Raw genomic sequence first — 24,318 nt, forward strand, 5'->3', positions numbered from 1 at the left:
GTTTTAAAGTTAAATTCCTAGAAAATCAGCTCTTGACTATCACTTGCTAGCTTAATTTGTCCCTTTTGTATATACATGAATGTAGATTTGGTCACCATTCTTTACTCCCAGGACTTTTGTGACACTGAGCTTGAAGATGCAGAGAATTCACTACACAGGAGATTTACTTAGAATGTCTTCATCTTTCATCAGAAGCCTCCATATTTGATTTTCTTTTTATAATTCGTAATTCAATTTATGTGCATAGTTCAGAATTGGAACAGAATGTAAAGCTGTTAGCTTCCCTATATTGTGCTCTTCATACTGTGTTAACACTTCATAAATATTGAAGTCTTTTCATACAAGTCTGGGAAAATATGGTCCAGATAAACACAGATTTTTTTAGTTCCAATTTTGAGATGCCCAGGACTTCATATAACCATGTTTTTAACAGGCATACCTTCTTCACCTTTAGAACAGAGTTCTTAGCCTTGTTGGTTGGGGTCATCTAACAAGAGCTTGCATTAGTTTGCCTTCAGTCTCTTTCAGCTATATTAAGGACCATGTTCACACTCATGTGGCTGTATGCATTTTTGGTTTATTTCAACTTTATGCAATATCTTGTAGGCATGGTATACTTGGAAACCAGTATTCAGCTGCTTGTACTTCTTTGCCTGCTTTTCTGTATGCTTTCATATGCTTTCAGGAATAATATCCTTGAGATATTTTCAGCAAAAATACTCCTACAGACAAGAGATGTAATTAGTACTTTATCCTTTAAACTGCATTGTGCACTGTACTGCAAAATATATGAATTTTTTATTATTATTTTATTTTAAGTATGTTAGACGGATAGGGTTCATTAAAAAGAGCATGGCAGCAGGTAAAGCTGCCTGCTCTCCTTTGCCCAGGTGATGCCACATCTAGAATATTGTGTCCAGTCTGGGCTCCTTAGTTCAATAAAGACAGCAATCCCGTGGAAAGAGTCCAGCAGAGATGATCAGGGACCTGGATCATCTCCCTGATGAGGAAAGGCTGAGAGACCCAGGACTACTGAGCCCAGAGAAAATTGAGAGGCAGTCTTGTTAATGTTTAATCTAAAGGGTGGGTGTCAGGAGGTTGGAGACAGCTTCTTGTCCAGTATGTCAGCTGGGTACCACTGAAAAGGGGTAATGAGTACAAACTGGAACACTGGGAGTTCCATCTGAACACAGGGGAAAGCTTTACTGTGAGGGTGACAGGGCACTGGAGCTAGCTGCCCAGGGAGGTTTTAGAGTTTCCTTCACTAGAGATATTCAAAATATTTAAGAACACTTTCCTGTGAAACCTTCTGTGGGGAACCTACTTTAGCAGGGTGTTGAACTGGGATATCTCCAGAGGTCCCTTCCATCCCCTGCAGTTCTGTAAAGAGTCTTATGCAGAGGGGAAAGCTGTCAAAAGTATTCTTTACATTGCCATTCTTTGAGAAGAAACTGACTAGCAATCACTCTCTGGATTTCTGCTTCTGTCTTCTGAAGTATGTATTAATTCTAACATTGTTTATTCTGACCTGTATAGCATTCACCTCATGGTATTCTTCTCCTTCAAAAGACTTCACAAATTCTGTGAAATATTTCTAGGTTCTGGAATTAAAGAATGTTAGTATTATTTATTGATGGTAGGATGTAATTCTGATTTAGAGCAAAATATCTCCAGAGTTGCGTGTTGTGGATTATATTCACAGTGAGCTTCTCTTGCTTATTTATTTTCTTCTCAGAGATGATCCTGGCTACCTGGAGAATTGTATTGCTTATGTAGCAGATTCAGGGTCAAGTTAATTGACAAATAGCCTCATCCCCATCAGTTCATTGAGATTTTTTTTTTTAAGAAATAAGGCTATAAATAATTAAGGCAGCTCAGATTTAGCCAAAGGTTGTTAGAGTTAGGGTTGTATGGTTAGGTCTTGATGATCTTTGAGGTCTTTTCCAACCTGAGTGATTCTGTGAATAACACAGTCATAAACGAGAAGGTTCTGTTGGTATGTAATTTGTATGTTGTTGTTGTTGTTGTTGTTGTTGTTGTTGTTGTTGTTATTATTATTATTATTGAGAGATCAGCTTCTGTTTTAGTTGCCTGTTCTCTCCAAAACAAATATTCTGGCATTTCCTGTTAAAATGTTATACCTCAAATTACTTTTCCCATTAATTTTTGTTTCTTTAAATATCATAGTTAGGAATAAATATTTCTTTTTCTGTAAGAACGGAATTAATTCAACTTTTTACTCAATCTCCTGTTCTCAGTCCCCATCTTTTCTGTGAGCTTGTGTCATGGTTTTATGATTTTTGGTACTAGTATTCCACATCATAACATCATGTAGTGCATTTAGAGTTAAAGAGTTAATGCTCCAGCTCCGTGGATCATCGATAGTTCCAGGTATGCCTGTCTCAGAAGAGGAGAAGAACTCCCTTCCCCAGAGGACTGTGCGATGCTTTGCGTTCTTACGTGTTTACGCTCAGAGGGAAAGATAAAAACTGTCTGCGGTCACGGGACTCTCTCTTCCCTTCGGGACCGAGCTCGGCAGTGGGTGTTTGTTGCAGCCGTCCGCCTTCAGCGTTAGCGTAAGGCCTTCGGTTTATCGGACACTCTCTCTCTTGCTCATTTTATTTGATCCATTTGCCTCAATTCCAATTATATTATATTATATTGTGTTATTTTCCTTTCTGATATCTTATTTAGTAAATTAGCTTTCCTCCTCAGATTGTTGCCGCTGTTTTGTTCCTAGGCCCATCTCCCTTCTCCTTTTTCCCTTTCCCCCTTCCCCGGGGTGTGGGCCCGTGGGTCCCCTGCCTCAATTGTCACGGTACCGGCTCAAACTGTCCCGCAAACCGTTGACAGCTTGTAATCTGTAAACTATTGGAATAGTTTTACCCTGCCTGGCAGGTTAATTGCAATTACAGTTGCTTGAGAGGAAATGTGGTAGTAGAGAATTTGACAGGTGTGGGCTTACAGAATTTTGGACACTGACATAGTGTCTTCCCCTGGCTGTGGCAGATGTGGGCACTCGGTACATGAGGTGGGATTGCTCTGCTGTTCTCTCTGTTGAGCTACAGATGAGTGAGATTACTCTCCTGAAAGCTGAACTGATGGTTGATGATAGGCCCCTTTGAGGCAGTAGAAGTTGCAAGTCCAGGAACTCTGTAGAGAAGAGGGCATGTCTTAGGGCAGCGTTCCCCTTTCCTGAGAAGCTCGATTTGGGCAAAGTGTGAATGCAAATAATACTCTGATTTCCAGTGGATAGATGTCTCAGTATGTACTGCACAGGGAAACCTCTATCTTAACACTGTTGTGCATAAAAGCAGTAAATATGTAGACTTGCTGATGGCATGTAGGATATTTCTGCAGATTTTAGTTTTGTGTTGTGATATGAAGTAGTATGCAAGGTCCTCTAACAGTAGTTAAGAGGAAGGCATGAAAAGCCCATGTCGCCCAGATACAGATGTTTTCTATTTTTAATGTGAACAAAGAGCTTTAAATGATGGACTTTAACATTGTTATATGATTCCAAATAAACATAAAACATTACCAAAAAAGTACTTTTATATGCTATGTCATAAACAGGTGAGTTTACTGGAATTTTTTTCTTGCTTGAGAATAAATTGTTGTCCTATTTGTGGAAACAAATAAAAATGTTTTTAACCAACTGAAGCCAGGAGATTTAGAACTGGTCAAAAAAGTACCTTTTCAGGGAGAACTTGAGCCAGAGAGTAGTTCCTTTTCTTGCCAGTTTCAAAACACAGAATCCCTCAGTCAGGCCTAATAAAGAAGCTAGTGTCTCCTGTGCATCAGTGTGAGAGCAGTAAAAGGGTATAAACTGAGTGCAATAAATTATATCAGGTCATTGCACTAATGAGCAGTTTGGGTCCAAACTCTCATTAGCTTGTCTGCAGGAAGAGAAAACCAGTAAAACAGGAAAAAGACGTATTACAAAAGCTCTTTGATGGTCTTGTCTTAAGTTTCTATTGTTGAAGGACACTCTTCAGCTAATTTCAGATCCATTAAAAAAATCTACTTGGTGATTAGTAACTAGTGGATAAGAGCAGAAAACTGAAGAGAATAAAGCTATAAATACCTAAGCCTTTGGGATAACATCCTGTAAAGCTGACAAAAAGCATTGGTTAAGTGACAAAAGATACCCTCTGGTAACAAGAAGTGTCAGTGCTGTAGGGACTAATCCAGACTTATATAGTGAAGGAATATTTTTAGTTCCTTCTGAAAGGTAGGTCTTTTAATGATGTTCATTCTCATACTAAAATCAGCTGTCTGTACTATCCTTCAGGTGCAATTGCATCCTGATTTTCTCAGAGCAGAAAAAAGTTTCATTTCCAGCAACTTTTCTAACATATATGCTAATCTGAATGCCTGGAATAAATTTTCAGGTGGAACAGTTTAAAGAAATAATGGCTTCAAGTGGCATTAAGAATCCTTTTCAAAAGAGAAGGGATGATTTGTGGTTCGCTGGCAGATTCCATGGGTTGACCTCTCAAAGTGGTCTTTCTTGAGTGGGGAGGAAATTTTATCAGAAGGGTATTATACCAATGCTATATTTATTCACAGCCATTCCTGCTTGTGATCCTTTTTCTTAAGATAATGCTGAGAGGAAGCACTAGCAGGAATTTCATGATCAGACCTTTTCCCTCTCTTTAGACTAGTTCAAAATAAAAGTGAAGTTTACAAGTAAATGTCTCTGCATCTGTGCAATTATTTTTTTTCCTGTGGCATTAGAACTTTTTTTTAAAAAAAAGAAAGGAATGGATTTCATATATGCTACTGTTCATGTGAATTATTAATAAAGGAAAAAAATCAGTTAATGGAAACCTCACGACTGTCAGACAGTAATTTTGCTATGAACAAACCAGATGCCTGAGTAACCTGCAGCTATAAGACTGAAATTAGTCTCCAGAATTGTAATGTCTGAAATTTACATAAACACTTTTTCTTTATCAGTACAATCTGTGTCATGTCATCAGACTTATTTTACAGCTAAATTCAGAAATTCAGGTGGTAAAAATACATGATTTTGTAGAAAATTGAGGTGGTATAAAAATTGTTTCAGAAAATTACTTTGTTTTTTTTTTAAGTAGTGTCATGTGATACTGTCATATCTTCCAAAATGGTCCCATCATGTCAGCTGCATTAGAATCACACTTGTAAGTCAGAAAGGGATTTCATAGTTGTTTGGGTTATGTCTCCCAGCAGATGGTTGGTTCACATGTATACAAATGATGTATACCCTTGCAGTCATAGCTGATGGTTAAACTAGATGATCTTAGTGGTCTTTCCAACCTTAACGATTTATAATTCTTTGTCTAGAATTTATATTTTGACTGTGTTTTTGTGAAAGCTGTGTGTATTTCAGGAGAGTAGGTCTCAATCATGTTTTTCTTTAACATTCTGCGGCCAGAGAGGCATCTTTCGGTGTGAGAAAAGGCAGTAAGATGCTGTAAATCTGCCTACTCCTTATGAAAGCCAACAATAGATTGTTTTATGGAGAGAAGACAACTGTGATTGGATACTACTGCTTTTATTGTTTACAAGGATTTGGTTCTAGAGGAATCACAAGGGTGATTGTATAAGCAAGGAGAGGTAGAAATCCTTGATTTACCTAGATAACAATTCATAGCAATGAGACTTTATACACTTTGAAAATTAAGCAGGTTTTATTTTCAGTAGTAGATTTTTTAATCATTACTTCTTGCCTCAGGTTTCACTATAATTTCTGTATGGACATTTCCTGTTTTGTGTTCTCTGTTAGCATTCTCTATGCCCATATACAGTACTTGTTCTTCTCTCATATAAGCAGCTGTGTGTGCAAGTACATGCCTAAAACCTAACATTACTACCAAAAAAAGTGTATGGAGGCATGCATTCCTGCGGGAGGCAGGAATTATTAGAACAATGTTCATAAGCCATAGACAGTACGGGAAAAATTGTATAGAACTGTATATTGATTAATTTGTCTAAGAATTTTTAATGAATTTTATGGAAAAATATATATTGTTTAAACAGCAGTGGAAAACAGTGTATGTAACTGCTTATAAAATCATGTGGAGTAATGTTAATGACTATTCTAAAGAGATTAAAAAATCTAGTTTTCTGTGAGTTAGAATAATTTTCCTGTGTAAGAATGCAGTCTTTCTGTTTTAATCACTGTTGCAGTTTATAGGGCCTTACTATATAAGGAAAATATTGGCGTTAAGAGGAAATCAATTAGTAGCAGAACAGTTAAATCAAACTGCTCTTCTTAAGACTTGTTTTCAAAGGAAGTTAACTGCTTGGAGCTTTCTGCTTGATCTGTTCATGTCTTTCTCCCTTTTTATATTTCACTGAAGCATTATTTATTTGGGTAATTTTGTAGTAACTGCGGTATGGCAAGGGCTTAGTAGCCTTACATACAATCTGTTATAAAGCCTCTCAAACATGGTTAACTTTTGTTGAGATTTACATTTTACTAAAGCACTGTATGTTATATAGTATATACAATATGTTGAGTGCTTAGTAATTTTTATATTGTCTGGGTTGCTGGCACCTGGAGGAAAAATCTGAAAGTATTGTTCTTTTCAGAAGTTCTATCTTTTTCATAGTATGCCTTAAGCAATAGCTAGTAGTAAGTATTTTGGGCAAAAAAATGTTTATTATGATGTTATTTATTTTCTTCTTTTTTTTCTTTTAAGTCTGAACAGCCCAGTCCTGCCAGTTCCAGCTCCAGTTCCAGTTCCAGTTTTACACCATCTCAAAACAGCAGACAACAAGGTACCCAGGAAGGAAAAAAAATTGAAAAGAATGTGTGAAGTGAAGGAGCCAATAAAAACAAGCTGATGGCATCACTTTTCTGCTGACTTTCACAGGCTGCATTGGCCACTGTTTTTCTTTAGAGGCTTTTCCTCAGGTGTTTCCAAATCTGACTGTAAGGGCAAAATAAAAGTGGAGAAGATGTGTGTCTGTCTAAGAAAAAAGCACAAAGAATATTTGTTCTAAAGCACTAGATATATGCCAGTCAGTTTTTACGCTAAACCCAAAAGGGTTTCTCTTCTTGAAGGTTTCCTCTTGCAGGGTTATGTCGCATGGCACTTGCATTGCCATCTGGAGCCCTGCTTAGGCTTCCAGTGTGTGATGCAAGGACATGCGTATGTGGACCCCTTCGTAGAGTCATGATATTTCTATATTATCAGCAGGTCTTAACGGCGTACAGTATTTCCTTTGGAGGCATGACCAGGGAAGAATATGGTTAGATTTTAAGTTAACATTAAGTTTGCATTTTGGCTTTCTGGCTAATAATTACAGTTTACTCTGACCTCAGTAAAGAAATGCAATCTTATTCTGAGAGAGCTTGCCAGAGGAAGTTTTCTGTGAATCAGCTGAGATTCATTATACACGATGTATTAAACCACTTAGTTCTTGCCTTGGCTTTTTTTCCCTGCATTTGTAAGTTTGCACAACTGGTACATTCTTAATCAGCTTTTGTTTTGTCCTTTAGATATGGAAGCATAAAGAAAACCCAGCCTTTTGGCTAATTAAAATTGCATCTGTTTTATCTATTTATGTTCCTCAATGGTTGACTTGCTTTTAAGGTTATGAAAATACATTAGTAACTCAGGCAGACAGTTTGTTTTTACAAAGGTCTGTGTATGATCTGTATCTGTCCTGCTGCTTTTCTGGAGGTGACTGGTACTGAATTTGTAATGTGTTTCTGGCAGCATTACTGCAGGTGAAAGAAAGCAAGATCTGAAGTGAACTGTGGCTGATGGCTGGCTTTAGGCATTTGATTTATAATGAAGGCTAAACAAAACCCTTTCTTGCTTAAACCCTACTTTTGCAGTCATGAAAACATTATTAGTGCTGTGAGCTGTCTTTGACAAGCCAGCAGGTTTTTATACCCATTCCAGTGTTCCTGTCAGGTTACTGTATTTGGGGGAAAAACCTGTTGACATAACGTTTTCTTCTGAGCAAGCTGCATTCATCTATTTCTCCTGGGTCATATGTAAGGCAAATCACAGACTGTCTTTCATTTCTGTACTTCAGAAGAACAGATTGGAGATTTTCCCTCTGATGGGAACTATTTTAAAGTGCATGTATTACATACCTCTTTGCTTTCTTGTCACAGTAAATAGCAATTATTGCTTCTTACTGGGAGTTCCAGTTAACTAAAAACATCTGTTGCCCAGGTTGTGTATTTGTATAGCCAGGAGTGAAGCACCAGGCATACTGTGGTATGTTTGCCCTGTATATATTGTGCTCTCCTGGAAACCCATGCTTTATTCTCTAACTAAAACTTACAAGGCCTGTCATTGTTTTTCCTTTTTGTTCAGAATCAGGTGCTCACTCAAGTGTCAGAACTACTGCAAGATGAGCTTTTTTCACCACTTTTTGGGTAAACATTTGAAGTTTTCTCTAGTTCTTTTACCCTTAGGGCTTACTTGAATTCCTTGCTGAGAACATTTTCTCTTGGGTAGCTCCTGGTTTTCAGTTTCTTGTGAGCCAGTCTGACCTTTTTGGAGAGAACAGCTTGTATAACTCTCTCTCAAAAAAAAAAAAAAAGTTGTAAATTAAGCATTAGCAAGAAGCAAAATACTAATGGTAGTGTGACTACCAGTGCTAAAAGCAAGAGATTTAAAGTTTAACGCTTTGCAGATTGCTAAAAAGGCCAACTGAAGTCAGCCACCTAGGTACAAAGTATCTTGTTCAGAGTTGCAGACCAGATTCTCCGTTCAGTGGAAGCATGTTGGGATGGCCAGTTATTGAATGCCTGCAGATATCAGTTGTGGATGTTTGTCAGGAGTCCTTTTTCTCCAGGACAGAAGAACAAGCCTGTTGCCATGCACAGAGCAAGACAAAATGGCCCTCTTGCTGTACTTGGAAAACAGACATAGCCAAGGATAATGAATTGACTCAAACCTGGGAGGGCAGGCTATGTAGGGAGAGTGTTGAATATGTGCTGTTTTTCTTCCTTCTATTTAAAAAAAAAAATCAAAGTCGGATGTTTAGAATGTCTTCCAACTCACTGCCAGCCCAGCTACCAGTTTCCTTTTTTTTTTGAGTTATGTGCTGGTCTCAAGTGCGAGGTCAACTATTCTTAAGTGATGCTTGATATTTTTTACCAAATTAGGTTTGGGTTGTTTTTTTTTAACTTCCATGTCATTGTCCTTCTTCTCTGCTCTTTTCTAAAGAGCCTGATGATGCTTTCCTTTCATGCACTTTTTTTTTTTTAATTTAGCTTTTTTTCTGTAATTTTTTACTGCCTGTACATTGAGGAGAGGAGATGAATGCATTCTCAAGAGCTGACTTTGGCCTATGGACTGGAGCAGGACGTCTCTGCTGCCAAAACAGACAGAAAAAGACTACTATGTTCAGCTGAATTTCAGCAGAAGTTATTAGTATTTCTTTGCACTGTAAGGAAACTAGCCTTTTTAGTTTAGGGTTAGACTGTGAAAATACTCATATGTTCTTCCTTTTTATCCGTCTTGAAATGTATATTCCTTCTTTGTATGTTTGTGGTTTAGTGTTCCTTTCTTACACTTTACCTCAATTCATTTAGCCCCCTATTCCTTGTCTCTCATTTTCTCATCCTAACAGACAAATTTCCCATAAGAATGCTTTTTGCAACAGTTTGAAATAGGCAAATTATTCCTTCAGCCTTGTGCAGATGCACTTGAGAGTGCTTTCTTCCCTCTGTTTCAGGGGAAAATCACTACTGCTACTACTGCTAGTAGTAAAATCACTACAAAAATTGAAAATCACTACTGCTACTGTTAAAATTGAAGGAGAGAGTCCTATTCCAAGGGGTCAGGTGGTTAAATAATCAGACTCCAAGTTAGAATTTGCAAATATCTGAGCACTGTTTGTCTGATACCAAAGCAGAAACTGAAAATGAAGCACAACTCAGCTGGTTCTGTGCATCAGCAGTAGTTGTATGGACAAGAATTCTGTGTACCTTATCTTTCCTGTGGTCTGTGCACAGCAGCATGGACCATGCCACCCAGCAGCACCATGTATGCCTGCAGCCACTCAATCTCAAGGTGTGCAAACACCTTATTGAAACCTTGACCAAACTGTCTCAACTTACAAATTTTCTAGTGCAGCCTTAGTGGTAAACCACCGTCAGCAGTGGCTTTGAAGTCAGTTGTGCAAAACTGGTCAAAATTATTTGACCTGCGCTGTGTCAGTTTTGTGTAATCAACAAAGTTATTCCTTGTGTGATAGGGGAGCACGTTCAGTGTTAAGGGATCAGGCAGAGAGATATCTGTTCTTTTGGCTGTGACCAAAGATAACACTCCCTGGCTCTGTTCCACCATTAGCAAATACAGAGTGGAAAAGTTCATCTCCCTTTGGAAAGCACTGGGGCTTACTTCATTAACTTTAGTACTTGTGTTTCCTGGGCTCGGGGAGTTACAGAATCCTAACAGTAAATGCTGTTCCTGCAGCCATCACTGTTGCTTGTACTTGCTGTTTTCCACCTCAGATGTGCTGTACATCAGAATTTAATGATCTGTGACATCAGCCTTGCTTGTTTCAATCTTCTAAGCTGTTTTTGCCCATTCCTTAGCTTTTTTTCTTTTCTTTCCTTTTTTTTAATGTATTAATATCAGCAAAGTGCTTACTTGACCTGAAATTGACCTTGAAATAAAGGGAGCTGCTAAATCTAAATATGTCAAAACCAGGAAGACAAAGATTGCCTTCACCAATACAAGTTACAGTCAGAATGATTTATTAGTCTCTGCTTCTCAGTATGTGGATTAACCTAACAAATTTACCACTACAAGTAGGTCCCTGTAGATCTGTAGTTAGTACTGGCGTGTAATACCTTTTGACAAACCAAGAAAAAATAAAACTTAGCAATGTAAAATGGTCTTGCTTCTAATAATTATAATGCAGCAATGGTACATTTATCCTAATCTAAAACATGCACAGAAAATGCCTGTTATGATAGTATTTTATTTATTCCGTCTATATTCCAGGGGCGCAAACCTGCCAACACTTGAACACAAGTCAGTTTGTTGTCAAGAGTAAGTCTCCTGAAGCTTACTGAGTTGCTCATGTAAATAAATGATTCATAAATAAGTGCCATCAGCATAAGCCCCCAGTGCATTACTTCATTTGTTTAATATTTGACTCTCCCCTCCTAGTAACATGCTGGGAAGGTCACTTTCTGTTGTCTACAAAGCTGGGTAATTTGTCTTGAACACTGCAAAGTGAACTTCATTTGCCCGTTTTTATTTTTTTGTTTGTTTGTTTCTGTTGTTTCAGGTCCATTGAGGTCTATAATGAAAGATCTGCATTCGGATGATAATGAGGATGAGTCAGAGGAACCAGATGAGAATGATAATGATTCTGAGTTGGAGCCACCGGTAAATACACGGGGAGGAAGCAGGAGTCGCAGGTGAGTGTCTTGTGATTGCAGATAGTTTGATGGCCAAAACATTTCTCTTGTTACTAGTGGAGTGAAGTATATTGTTCTCAAGGAGTGCTGAGTAGCAAGTGAACAGAGTTTTTAGATTCTTATTTTCAAGGATATGATTGTAAAAGAGCAAACAAACAAAAACTGTTATGATTAGCCATTCCCAGTACAACCTCTGTACAAATCTACATTGATATGATGAACCACACTAATCTGACTTCTATTTCACACCTTTGACTTCAGAGAGCAGTCGTAATTACACTCTGGTATAAGAGAGAAAATTAAGTCCTTTAATTGCTGAATGAGCCAGTCTGTACATAATGTCTCATTTTCATGACCCCTCTGCTTACCAGCTTTAGTTTAGGTTGTTAAATTGGATCAGAATCAGTGAAATTGAATTCCAAGCAATTTCTGCGCTGCATATAGTAAATAATAATTAAAAGTGCAGACAGAAGGTAAAGCAATCATCAGTCACAGAAATTACTTCTTACAAAATGGTTCTGCTTCCTCGCTACAATTTCATGAGGGCATTCCAAAAGCTATTTTTCAGGCAGCTGGAAGTTCTTTCTGCATGTTGCTGGAGGTTATGGAAAACCTGAATCCCAGAATCCCTCAAGCATTTTCATAGTGGATGCTTTATCTGATCCAAAACGTTTTATTTGTTCTACCATTTGTGGGCGCGTAGCACCTGAGCAATCTGTCAGCAGCTGGTTAAATGGGGAAAGTAATAGGAAGGTATTAGTGAAAGCTAACTGCTTCTCTTGTACACTTCAGTAGCATGGTAAGAAGTCTAGCAGTTTGAGAGTTCATGTCAGTTCATGTTCTATAAAGGATTCTTAGGCTCAGCTTAATGACAGTGTAGCTATTTTGTTCCAATTCTTAGAGAAACATAGCCTTAAGTTTTATTAACTTCTTTTTATCCTCAGTAGCTATATTTTTTAGTTCCAATTAGCAAATATTCCCTGTTGCTTCTCAGCAAATGAAGACTGACCAGAATATCAGCTTTTTTACATGGCCTTTCCTGAGATACCAAGTTTTTAAATTTTAGCCAGGGAAGATAATCTTATTTATGTCAAGAAACAAAGGATTGTTCATTGAAACAATTTTCCAAACAGAAGTATGGCTTTTAGAAAAGTAGAAAATTTTCTGAAAAAACATCATCTCCCTTTAATGTGGCTGAGATACAGATTCATTCCAGTAATGATGGAAACATCAGGTTAATTTTTTAAATATTTAATCATTTCTCTAAATGTTAGCTATTGTTAACTGGACAGTGTCATCTCAGCCCATAGAAAAGGATGCCACGTTACACTGGACTTCTTCCAGAATGCTTCTCTACTTGGAGGCCTCTGTGCTACTGAGCAGCACTTTTCCAAGTTACTTTGAATAATAGTGAGAGTATAATAATATCATATCAATAATATATCTATTAATTATAATAATATAATAATAGTGTCCATAGTAAAGGGTTTATTCTCCGTATAATCCCTCAAAATGTGAGCTTGGTTCACTCCTGTAAGCAGCCCTTTGATTGGCAGTGTAATCTTTTCCCTCTGTTTTTCTGTAGGGTTAGTCTGAGTGATGGAAGTGACAGTGACAGCAATTCAGCTTCCTCACCACTACATCATGAACCAGCACCACCTTTATTAAAAGCTAACAGCAACCAGGTAAAGTCAGGATTCATAAATGCAAGCCTCACGTGGAGAATGCCTTGCACCTAAGGAACTCATGTAATACTTTGATTACTTAAATGATGCTACTTAGTCTGAAAAATGATAAAGCCTTTTTTTTTTTTTCCAGGAGATGGAGAAATACTTGGTTTAGCAAATACTTCAAGAGCAAATTATCATTGTTATGTGTTTTTTAAGGAATGTGTTCATTGCATATGAGTTAACTTGATAAGATAAACAATCTAAACTGGTTTTACAACATCAGTTGTACAATTCATACTGGTTTTGGTTTATTTTAGCATTAGACACAGTTGAAATTGATAGGATTAATCTCAGGAGTTTATTTCACTTTTTCTCTCTCCCTCACTGGTGTTTGACTTGAAGATGGAAGGTTTTTTTTCCTATTCTAGTAGTCTTTACTATCAGAAAGAGTTCTCAATTTCAGTAAAAGCTGGCATTATTCATGTTACTTAAATTCAAATATATTTTGGAGGGGAAAAAGAACCTATGTAGCAGGCATTTAGCAAAGGAAGGAGGATCCATGATGGGAAAGCATTCTTATTATCCACCACAGATTCTCTTTTTTTCTAATGTTATCTATACATAAGTTTCAATTTATTTAGATATATTCTTTCTGAAAAGAAACAAGCCATTAAGAGTGCAACATGGAATGTTGCATTTACTGAGAAGTAAACACAAGAAAAATAAAATATGTATCTGTGGCTTGCAGTTTAATGAAGATGTGTACTTCTAAAGAGGTAATATAATTAAGTCCATAAATGTAACTCATAGTAAGCAACATCTCACTCAGTCAGGTATTCCATGTTCCTTTCCTTTTTGTTGTCTAATATGTATATATATATATATATATATAATAACTTGCCGATCTAGGTGCTCCGAACAGTAGTTGTCAACTAGCTAAAATGGAATGTCTCATTATTTCCTTGCATTTTTAAAACTGAGCTGAGAATCTGAAACGGAAGTATTAGGAAAGACTCTTTAGCAGGGTCTGCGGTGACAACACAAGGAGATATTATTCCCAATGCAAGGAGGGGAGATTTAGGTTGGATATAAGGAAAAAAGTATTTTAAAGTGAAGGTAGTGAAGCACTGGAATAGTTTGCCTATAGATGTAGTAGATCCCCCATCCGTGGAGACATTCAAGGTTAGGACTGGATCAAACTCTAGGCAACCTGATCAAGCTGTGGATGTCCCTATTCATTCCAAAGCATTTAACTATAGAATATTTAAAGGTCCCTTTCAACTCTGAGGATTCTGTGATTGCATTACAAGAGTTCAAATTGCCTGGGCCATAACTGCAATTAAGTCTCTGCTTGGTTGCGTAAGACTGCTTGCTAGGATTATTCTTTTGCATGACGAAATTAGGCTTGTGTTAAAGTAAGTCCATTTATAGAATAAAAAGACTGAGAACAAGTTAATATTGCTGTAACTGTCTTCTAGAATGATTAGCGCCTTATCTCATTTAAACAAGATGTTCTGTTTTAATTACGCATTAAGAACACTGTAAGAAAGCAACTTTTTCAAATGCAGTATGTCCTTACTGAGTTTCTAAGTCAAAGAATTTTCTCTGTTTAAACTCAAAAGTATCTAAAAGTTACTAGATCCATGCCTAGAGGTCATTTTTTTAAGACCAGACACTTCCTTCCACTGGCCTACACTGGGATAGCCCCAGAGGTGTTGAATCAATTAACTGGGATTTTTCTTCAGAAAAGTATGTTTTGCTTTCTGGCCATGAATCACTTTTGGCTAAGTAAATCATTAGGTAAACCTAATTCAGACCTGCAGTCATTTTCTCTTTGTGGGGAAGTCTCTGCCTGCCCATTGTGTATTTACACTGCTGATCATCCTAAGAAACATATATACAATTCTAGCCATTCATGCCAAGTGATGTAGAAATTGGAAGGAATTTTAGGATAGCTGTCAGTGAAGCTTCTGGGTAGTCTAGAAGGCCTTTTTTCTTGTAGTCCTTATTTCCATTTTTGTATTGTGTTGTGACTGTTCAGGAGGTTTTGGAGAAAATGATGCTATTAATGTTGGTTTTATTTACAAGGAAGTGTGAAAAGAAAGTCTCAGTCATCTTTGATCATGTATTTTTTATTATTGTTTTATAGAAGATCTGATTGTATTGCAGGCTAGGAATGACATGGTATTTCAATAACTCTACTTTTAGCTTCAGAAAATGTGTTTTGTATATGTAGAAATTAAACTACAGTTTTATTTCCTCAAATTATTCTTCACTTGAGTCCTAAAATTTTCAAGATGCTCTGTTGCTTGTTGACATGTTCTTAATTGTGCTTCAGTACCGGATGAAGCATTCTTTATTCATCTATGTCATAGTAACTGGCTCTGCTTTACATTGCAAGACAAACTATTCTAGTAATTCATATTCTCAGTTAAAACTCTTGCAGTCATTTCAAAGGCTGTTTTAGAATCTCAACTGTAGAAGACAAGAACCATGAATGAAAACTACTCATGGGAAATATACTGATATGTGTCACTTCAAAGGTGGTAGAGGGTCCCGTAGCATGATTCTGCATCTGCAAAATCAGAACTGTTTTCCTACCAGCAAGGAAAAGATGCAAAAAGAAAAATATTGATAAGGCTTTAAATAACATGAAATTAATTCTTTTAAAGATTAATTACGTCTGTATCACTCCAATCCATCAATTTGGCATTTCCAGCTATTTTTCTGAAACATACATGTCTATATACAGGAGGTTGTTTAAATTAAATGAAAAGTAGTGAAAAGTCTGGTTTTGAGGGTTTTTTTTTCAGATGTTCTTTGTGTTATTATAAGATAACTTTTTTTTGTATGTAATTATGTCCAATTATGTGTTTATTTTTTTCTGGATTTTCTTTTTTTCCTCAGATTTTAGAAGTGAAAAGTCCAATAAAGCAAAACAAATCTGATAAACAAATAAAGAATGGTGATTGTGATAAGGTAAATCGCAATGAAATAACAATAAATTATCCTAGAATGCAATATTAATATATTTACTGAAAACAAAATGCTGCTTGTTAGAGTGAAAACCTGTCATTACAACATCTTTGCTCTGGATTCCTTAAAGCTGAGATTGTTCTCTTTTATTTCTTTTTCCTATAGTTCCTTCTTCTATGCTATTTTGAAAATATTTTCCTTCTCCTCAGTACACATAGTGATCTACCAGATATCATCAGATAAGAATGTGCTCAGATGAGAATGTACTGCTTATTTTGTCTGCTCTTCTGCGTGAATTTGCACTGTGCTTTTCAGATGAAATGATGTTTTTTGAAAGGAATCTTTACAGTAGTATTAGTAGTATTACAGTAGTATATTTAGTCAATATACAACTATAATAAACAATTTACTGAATCATTTCATAGGTGTATGCATTGGGAAACGGCAATGTGATTTAATGCGTAACATTGTTATTTCCCAGTGATGACAAGTTCCTCTTAAATTTTGTATAACGTAGTATTTTCTTTATGCTAATATGATGCAGAAGACCAGTGTTGCAGTATCTATTGCTAGATTTTCAGCATTATGATCCATAGACTTCTTTATTTTCTTAAGCTAGGTGCCATATTTCCCCATGCTTAAAAAGAAACATGGTGTTTGATGCATCAGGCTCATTGAGACAGTTGATAGTTGGGTAGAGAGATATGTTTGATGTCCCAGAAATGAAGAAAGTAAAAATTGTTAGTGGATTAATTGTTCTTTACCTTTCTGCCCTTATGTCTCTGTGTTGATGCAGAAAATCCATTACTCAACTTTAGAGGAAGAGAGGAAATTAATTGTGAGACTTTGGTCTTATGTCTTACATGGGAAGCTGGGAAACATGATCTTTGGGCAACTGTAATCTGTTACATACTTTTCTGTTATAGCTTCCACAGTGAGGGGCAACCTAGTTTCCAAACGGAAAAGTTGGCTCTCCCCTTAAAATGTAATTAGCTTAAAATTTTCAGTGTCATAAAGTATCTAAGAAAACCCACAAAAGAAAAAAAAAAAAGTGTGGGTTGTATCAAGCTGAAGAAAACTAGCCTGCTAAGTAAGAAAAACTAGATTAAGGAGGGTGTAAAGTAAAATTTCCTTTTGTATCTGAATTCTTTGAAATACATGGCTATGTCTTCATTAACACAATCTTTATGGGGGGGGATTTGTTTCTAGGCATATCTTGATGAACTAGTAGAGCTCCACAGAAGATTAATGACACTGAGAGAGAGACATGTACTGCAGCAGGTGAGGAGCACTCTCATGAAAAATCACAGTGTGCTCACTGAAGTTGTGAAGTCACATTTTTTTCTCTTTCGTCTAAATCTCGGTAATCAAATTTGATAGCATTAAAGCCTGTATAATCTATTTCCTGCCCATTACACTTTCAGTGTAGCTTAGGGGACTTTTTAGATATGCTTTAAATTGTGTTTCCACACTAAATGGCATGATTAAAACTTGAGCAAACAAAAACCTGTCTATTTTTTTTCTCTTTATGTTTCTCAACTTATTGTACCAATTAAAATGAAAACAGGATATGTGAATAGATTTATCTGTGCACCATAGCTTGATAAAAAATCTTGTTGCTTTTGTGCTGAAAAGGACAGGTGTTTTGTTTCAAATGTACTGTTAAAGATGCACTTTTTGGTTAACAAAAAAACATGGAATTTAAAGCCAATCTCTCTGTAGGGGAAAAAAAAGTAAAAAAAAAAGTTTGAGTCTTCTGAAACATTGAAAATTGTAAAATTAAAAAAAAGTACAAACTAAGAATGTTTGAAATGTATTTACAAATTACACAGTAGTAACAACTTTTATTCTTTGTTTTGGGTGACATTGTGAGATACCATTGGACTTCAAATAGTGATGATGAAGCAATAAAGGCGTAGTAGCAAAGCAGATGTAATTGTAGCACAGATGGTTATATTATATCTCTCAGACTTAAATGCCACTTGTGGACATGTTATAAATATGGAAATTTTTACCACTTCTAAATGATTGCAATCACTCATCCAATTTCTCAACACTTGGATGAGTGTGTTGAAAAAAAATGTTTTAGTAAGCCTCAGCAATAATTTGTGAATGCCTATTAGTCCAGGCTCAATATTGTTTGCAAAGATCAGAAAAAAAATCTTAGTTAAAGACAAATACTGATGGCTATATCAGGTTTTGTGTTTTATGATGTACACTTATGTGTCCTTCATCCTGTATTTGGTACCTTTCATATTTAGCATGCTGTTGTTTCCCACGTTCACTGTCTTCAGTACAGACTAGTTTGTTTTTAACACCAAAGCACGCTTCTAGCTGCAGGAGTTTTAAAAATAATTTTGTTGTTGAAGTGGAATGGCAGCAGCAGTGTGTGTTGCTAAGCAATGTTTGTAGTATCTTCAGTTTGTTGGAGCAGGTGAAAATCTCTTGCACATGTCAGAGTCCTACCTGCAGATTTTTAGGGAATTTTTACAGAAGTCTGTGACAAAGAATAATGAAGATATCAATCAGGATTGTAAGGAATTGTAATGTCAAAGAACTCAAAGGTTCTACTTGAACTGGTGAGGGTTATGAAAAGGAGTGGACAGTTTTTGCTATCTCAATAATTACCGAGTCTATAGTGACATCAGATAGGAGTGTGTTTGAGCTGGAAATTGAGACAAAAATGTATCTTTTTGAGAATGTGGCTTTTCTTCAAGAGAGATATTTCTCTTTGAGATACTTTTTTAAAGGAAGTAAAAATTAATCCACCAAAAGTTGTGTTAATTGGTGTTAATTGGTCTGAAATTACATTTTAAAAAGCACTCTCTCCACCATCTTTCACTGTAAAGACAGAATATGATATTTACAGTGATTAAGCATCTTATTTGCCCTTCATCATTTGTGGTGAAAAAGTAGGGATGATTAAGACTGAAATCAGATATATACCATATATGTACCATATATTCAAATTTGGCTTTCTGAAGCTTGCTCCCCAATCTGTGTTTTCTGTGCAGATGGTGTTATCACGACCTGTGAAAGAAAACAAGATTTATGGTAGGCTTTGCCTTTTTATTTTGATGCATCAGAAAGTATATCTTCATCTGGGGAAAAATCTCCATGAAGCCAATGTACTAGACAGTACAGGCGTAAGGAAGAAATTGAGAGTATGCAGCACTGCTTAAAATTACATTGCTCATGCCTACAAGATGCTTAACTTCAGATGGCAGCTATCTCCCACAAATTTTCTGCAAGGGGCAGCTTGCGGGTCTGGAAACTATCAAATGGCTTAAACCCTCCATAACGTGAAAAATGACTGTCTTTAATTGCACTTCAGCTTCCTTAAACACACACACTCATTTGCTTGTTTAAAGGCAGATAAATAGTTGCGCTGTGATGGATAATGATGAAACTGAGCAGGAGAAACATTATGTAAACAGAGATGTACATTACAGCAGAAAAGCAAAGCTTACTCCACCAGAAGCAAATGAAATATTGTTGCCTAAGCTCTCTGAATATAACATTTTAATGCTGTGTTTTTAGGATTGCAACTGTCAGACTTGATGGCAACTCATCTCAACCTTTTATTCTTTTTCAAATATTTCTGAGTAGCACAAAGATGCAAATGCTAATACTGTAATTCACGAATTCCTCTTTCATGAGCACACAGGCAGATGTTTTTCATTGAGCTGTCTGGGTTTATCTTGATATATTTTTATACATCCATTAAAACTTTTGGGGTTCATTTCAGTCTTGTTTACTATGGTTTCAGTCTGTTGCCCTGACATAGTGGCTATATTTTGTGAGAGTGGGATGAAGGACATATTAAAAATGTTTGTATTTCCTTTGGTCTAGGGCTTAAAAGCCCGAAGTGGAACCTAATCAATAAGAAGTGCTTACCAGGTTGGTTTGTTTGGTTGGTTTTTAAATATACAATGCTACACATAGTAACACTTTAGTGTTTGTTCTTAAAATCAAGTATACTGCTGCGGGGATTTTGAAGGTGTTCTTCCACAGAAATGCAAGAAAGCATAGAATTGTTCAGCATAGTTGTGTCTTCTTGGCCACAGCTTCTGTAAACTTCTGCAGCTAGTTATTTATCACACAGTGGATATTTGGGGTCCAAGTCTATGATTAGATTCCTAACTTTATAAAAGTAGGCTGGACTGACTCATCAGCTTCTGTCTTAAATGAGGCTTCAGAGAGTGCCTTAAAGTAAGAATGATACATATAGGATTTTGCTGTTGGTAAAAAAATCAGTTGTATTCCACTTGAATTTTTCTCTCATGTTGGTTGTAGGACAGTAGGAGGTGGAAAAGCGTTACAGGAACCAATTAATCAATAAGTGGACAAATGAAATATTCAAGTGTAAGCTAAAAATTCCCATATGGAAAAATAAATAAATAAATAAAGCCAAGTGGTACAGGTTTAAATGAAGTGTTAATAAGGGGAGGATTGTTCCTTTGTACTTTCAGGATTTTGGGCATCTGCAAAGCAAATTTGACTTTTTTTTTTTTTTTCCTTGGCTGTGGAAAGTAGAAAGCAGTGATTGGGAAGGGGGATTTCTACTGTAACATGTAAATGTTTTCTTGTTTCCATTCTATTTAATCTGCCCTGGACTGTGTCATTCTATATTTAACAATATACATGAAGTTATTTAATCTGTCATCAGCATAATCTTCTCTCTGTGGTCTGAGCTGAAAAAAGATACCCTTCATCTTGTTATAATTGCTCCCTCCCCATTTCATTATATAAAACAGTTCATTCAAACATTCAGTTCTTTTCTAAGGTGTAATATTCCTTCCAGATTTATCATTTTAGGTATATTCTGTTAGCCATGAATGAATAGGTATCTCATTCATCACTGGAAACTAAACTCATCAGAGTAATACAGCTCAAGAAAGTGAAGAATACTTAGCAGCAGCGTTTCAGTGGAGGTGTATCTGGAAACCCTAGAACAATATGGATTTCAAATGGAAGGGTGCAAATACAAAGCCTAGTCTGAGCACAGAAGAGATGGTTGGAGGGATGGAGCAGAATAACAATATTGTCAGTCCATTAACAAGAGACTCTTCTCAGAATGGGATGCCATCTCATGCGCTCACTTGGAATATCTGTATCTTAGAATGTAGAAATGAGGTCAATAGCTATAGTGTTGGCACCATGTTAGCCAGGTTTGATTAATTATGCTTCAGCTTTCCAGGATGCTGAGTCTATATTTAGGTGGCTGAACATCCTGGTATATATTATATGTGGAGTTACTTACTACAGGAAATTCAGTGTTAAATATGAGCCCTTTAAATATACAGACTATGATTAAGAGTCTACGAAATGTTGAAAGTTGTAGAAAGGCACAACTTGTATACGTAATGTTGATTTCACAGAATTAACAGGCTGGTTGAGTTTGGAAGAAACCTCTAAAGATCTTCTTGTCCTAATCCACTGTTTTAGCAAGGCCACCTAGGGCACGTTGTCCAGACCTATGTCCAGGTGGCTTTTGAAGGTCTCTGAAGATAGACTTCACAACCTCTCTGGGCAAGCCACGACAGTGCTCTGTTACTATCACAAGAAAAAACATTTCCTAGTGTTTACACAGAAACCACTGTTCTAGTTTGTGCCCATTGCCTCTTGTTCTGTCACTGGGCACCACTGAAGAGAGTCTGGATTCACCCTGTTTGCACCCTCCCTTCAGGTATTTAAATATTAAATACATCAATCAGATCCATACTGAGCTTTCGCTCCTCCAGACTGATCAAATCCTCTCAGCTTTTCATCGTAGATAAGATGCTTCAGTTCCTGTTCTTCTCAAGAACTCCTTACAGCTATTCTGTTTTTTCTTGGAATGAAAACTGTGATTATAGGTTAAGTAGTCACCAGAGGTTTTAAACCATTAGTATGGGTCCTTCATGGTTGATTTGTTTCTAAAGAAATCCCCCAAAAAGTATGTATGTTATGTGAGAAGAAAAAATACTAGTACACAAGATAACATTAGATGTGAGAGCTCTTGAATACTTTGTTGCTGTTTAATTTAGACTAGCTTCTGTAAGGATTTCTTTCTTTTTCTTGCTTGTGGAAAGGTTTATGCAGTTATTTTCTAAAGTAATTTGTTTGTCAGCTAAACACAGAGCACATATTCCATAGAGATCTACCGGGTTTGTTTTTACTTGTCATTGTAGTTTGTTGTTAAGGTGGTTGGTTTTTGTTATTGTTGCATGGTTTACGTTTTAGGTTTTTTTTGTTTTGTTTCGTATTTAGAAGAGTTTGTGTGTGTGTGTGTGTGTGTGTGTGTGTTTGTTTTTTGTGTTGTAAAGACTGACCTTAAAAATATGAAGATTTTCTTTAAACATTGCTGGACTGGTGTGACAGATGATCTCCAAAAAAAAAAAAAAAAAAGATAAAAACTGTAGTCTTCACCTTGTTTGTGTGTCAGACAGAGATAAGGGTAATGGTTTAATATGCGAGTATTAGAGAAGTAGATTTGTTTTGCCATTTGTATGATACTTAAAGGCATGTTAATAAGCTCAGTGGATGTGTGATACCACTGAAATTTTCAGTGCATCTTTTCTTTCCTTTCAGATAGTAAATCTTATAGAGGAAACTGGACACTTTCATATCACAAATACAACCTTTGACTTTGACCTTTGCTCACTGGACAAAACCACAGTCCGAAAACTGCAGAGTTATCTGGAAACATCTGGAACCTCCTGAGGAGTCAGCATCTGGATGCATCAGAAATTATTCTCTAAATGAAACATTAAGAAAGATACAACCAAAATGGGGGAAAAACAAAACAACCTTGTTCAGCTTTATTTTTCATTAAAGCCAGTCATCATCTCTTAATAAAGAAGAGGACAAGACTCAGAGGACTGCTCTTCTCAACAAGGAAATGCTCTGGAAGAGTTTACCTGGATAGCCTTGAAAAATCAAACACACAAAAACAAACAAAAAAAACTTGGTCTTAATGAATGTGTATGGTATCATGTATCTCTTTGTGGTGTTCCAGTCCACAAGATGAATGCATGTTCAACACACTGCCTTATTGCATAGCTGATCTATTTATTACTGCATACATGTATTTCAGAGTCAGTGAGTCACTGAATGACACTACCAGATGTTGCAAATAGTGGTATTCCATGTATGCTTTTTTGATTCAGTCTCATAAAAAATCTAGTAACCTTATTCATGTTGAAATCCCACTTCTTGCTGACTTTCTCTAAACAATGAAAACACTGCAGTCTTATTTTCATTTCTGCACTTCCAGAAACCAAGATGCAAAGTGAGGGACCAAATGATGGTCCTACTTTTTTTTTCTTTTTTTTCCCGGTCTGCCAGAGTGGGTTGGACCATGGCAGGTTGGACTGCAGGTCCTTGCTCTATCCATTTACTGATATTGGTCATGGTAGAAAATGCACCAAATAGGATCATACGACTTGCTGTCTAGCCTTAGTGAATAAACCATTAGGACTTCTAACAAAAAAAAATGTTATGTATACTGTCCTGAATCCAGACTTTTTTTTTCTCCCTTTTTTTTTTTTTTTTTTTTGCAGTCTGCATTTTGTGTCTGTTTTAATGTTATAAAATTAAATATATATGAGTGAAGGTGTTCTGCAGGATCATAATTAAAGAAGTACTGGTCCTGTCTTCTAAGGAAATGTTGTAGAAAATTCTTAATTTGGAGCTATTTATTACTTTGAGTTTCTGCACTCCTTTGCTTTTTACCGTAAAACTATTGACATAACATTTTTTTGTTTGTTCATGTAGTAAATGGTCTCCTTAGCCTGTTTGGGGATTTTGTTTTTGTTGTTTGTGGGGCTGTTTTGTTTTGTTTTACAACTGCTAAATTAAAAACTTTTATTTGAAAATAAAAAAAAAATGGTTCTTATACAGTTACATGTTGGAATAAATAAATATAAATATCATATATGTGTGTGTATATATGCACATATTCACACATATATAAATATACACACACATACATATGTCTCTCTTACACTTCCCAGATTTTGCTATCTGTTCAATAACCTGCTTGTGCTTCCAGAAGGATTTCTTCTCTATAAAAATGAGTATTATTTCATGCTATATTTTCTTCTTTTAATGGGAATCCTTGTTCATGCATGATAAATAAGAGGAAGTGTTTCACAACAGTTTGGCGCTGTCACATTGCTGATGGTTTCCTGATGAAATCATTACCTTTCTAATTACTAAACACTAATTGATAAAATAAAATAAAATAAATAAAAAATAAAACCTCTGCTGAAAAGAGAAAAGAGGACAAAAAAAAAA

The 24,318-nt window shown here is 36.2% G+C and overlaps 1 protein-coding gene across 2 annotated transcripts in view; it reads left to right on the plus strand.

Moving 5' to 3' along the window:
• The window catches only part of MLLT3 (MLLT3 super elongation complex subunit), a 114,353-nt gene that overhangs the window by 89,747 nt on the left and 288 nt on the right, over positions 1-24,318 (plus strand). For both annotated transcript variants that reach the window (XM_065740614.1, XM_065740616.1), the window contains 6 exons: positions 6,690-6,768; positions 11,260-11,392; positions 12,978-13,077; positions 15,970-16,041; positions 17,248-17,319; positions 22,612-24,318. The exon at positions 22,612-24,318 is cut by the window's right edge and continues 288 nt beyond it. In XM_065740614.1, the coding sequence (XP_065596686.1) occupies positions 6,690-6,768; positions 11,260-11,392; positions 12,978-13,077; positions 15,970-16,041; positions 17,248-17,319; positions 22,612-22,743 (588 nt within the window). In that variant the 3' untranslated portion in view covers positions 22,744-24,318. The remainder of the gene's footprint in view (positions 1-6,689; positions 6,769-11,259; positions 11,393-12,977; positions 13,078-15,969; positions 16,042-17,247; positions 17,320-22,611) is intronic.

Source organism: Cyrtonyx montezumae, unplaced genomic scaffold, assembly GCF_038088225.1.
Source record: "Cyrtonyx montezumae isolate F1298 unplaced genomic scaffold, pur_monq_1.0 scaffold_29, whole genome shotgun sequence".
In the NCBI taxonomy this organism is placed as follows: Eukaryota; Metazoa; Chordata; class Aves; order Galliformes; family Odontophoridae; genus Cyrtonyx; species Cyrtonyx montezumae.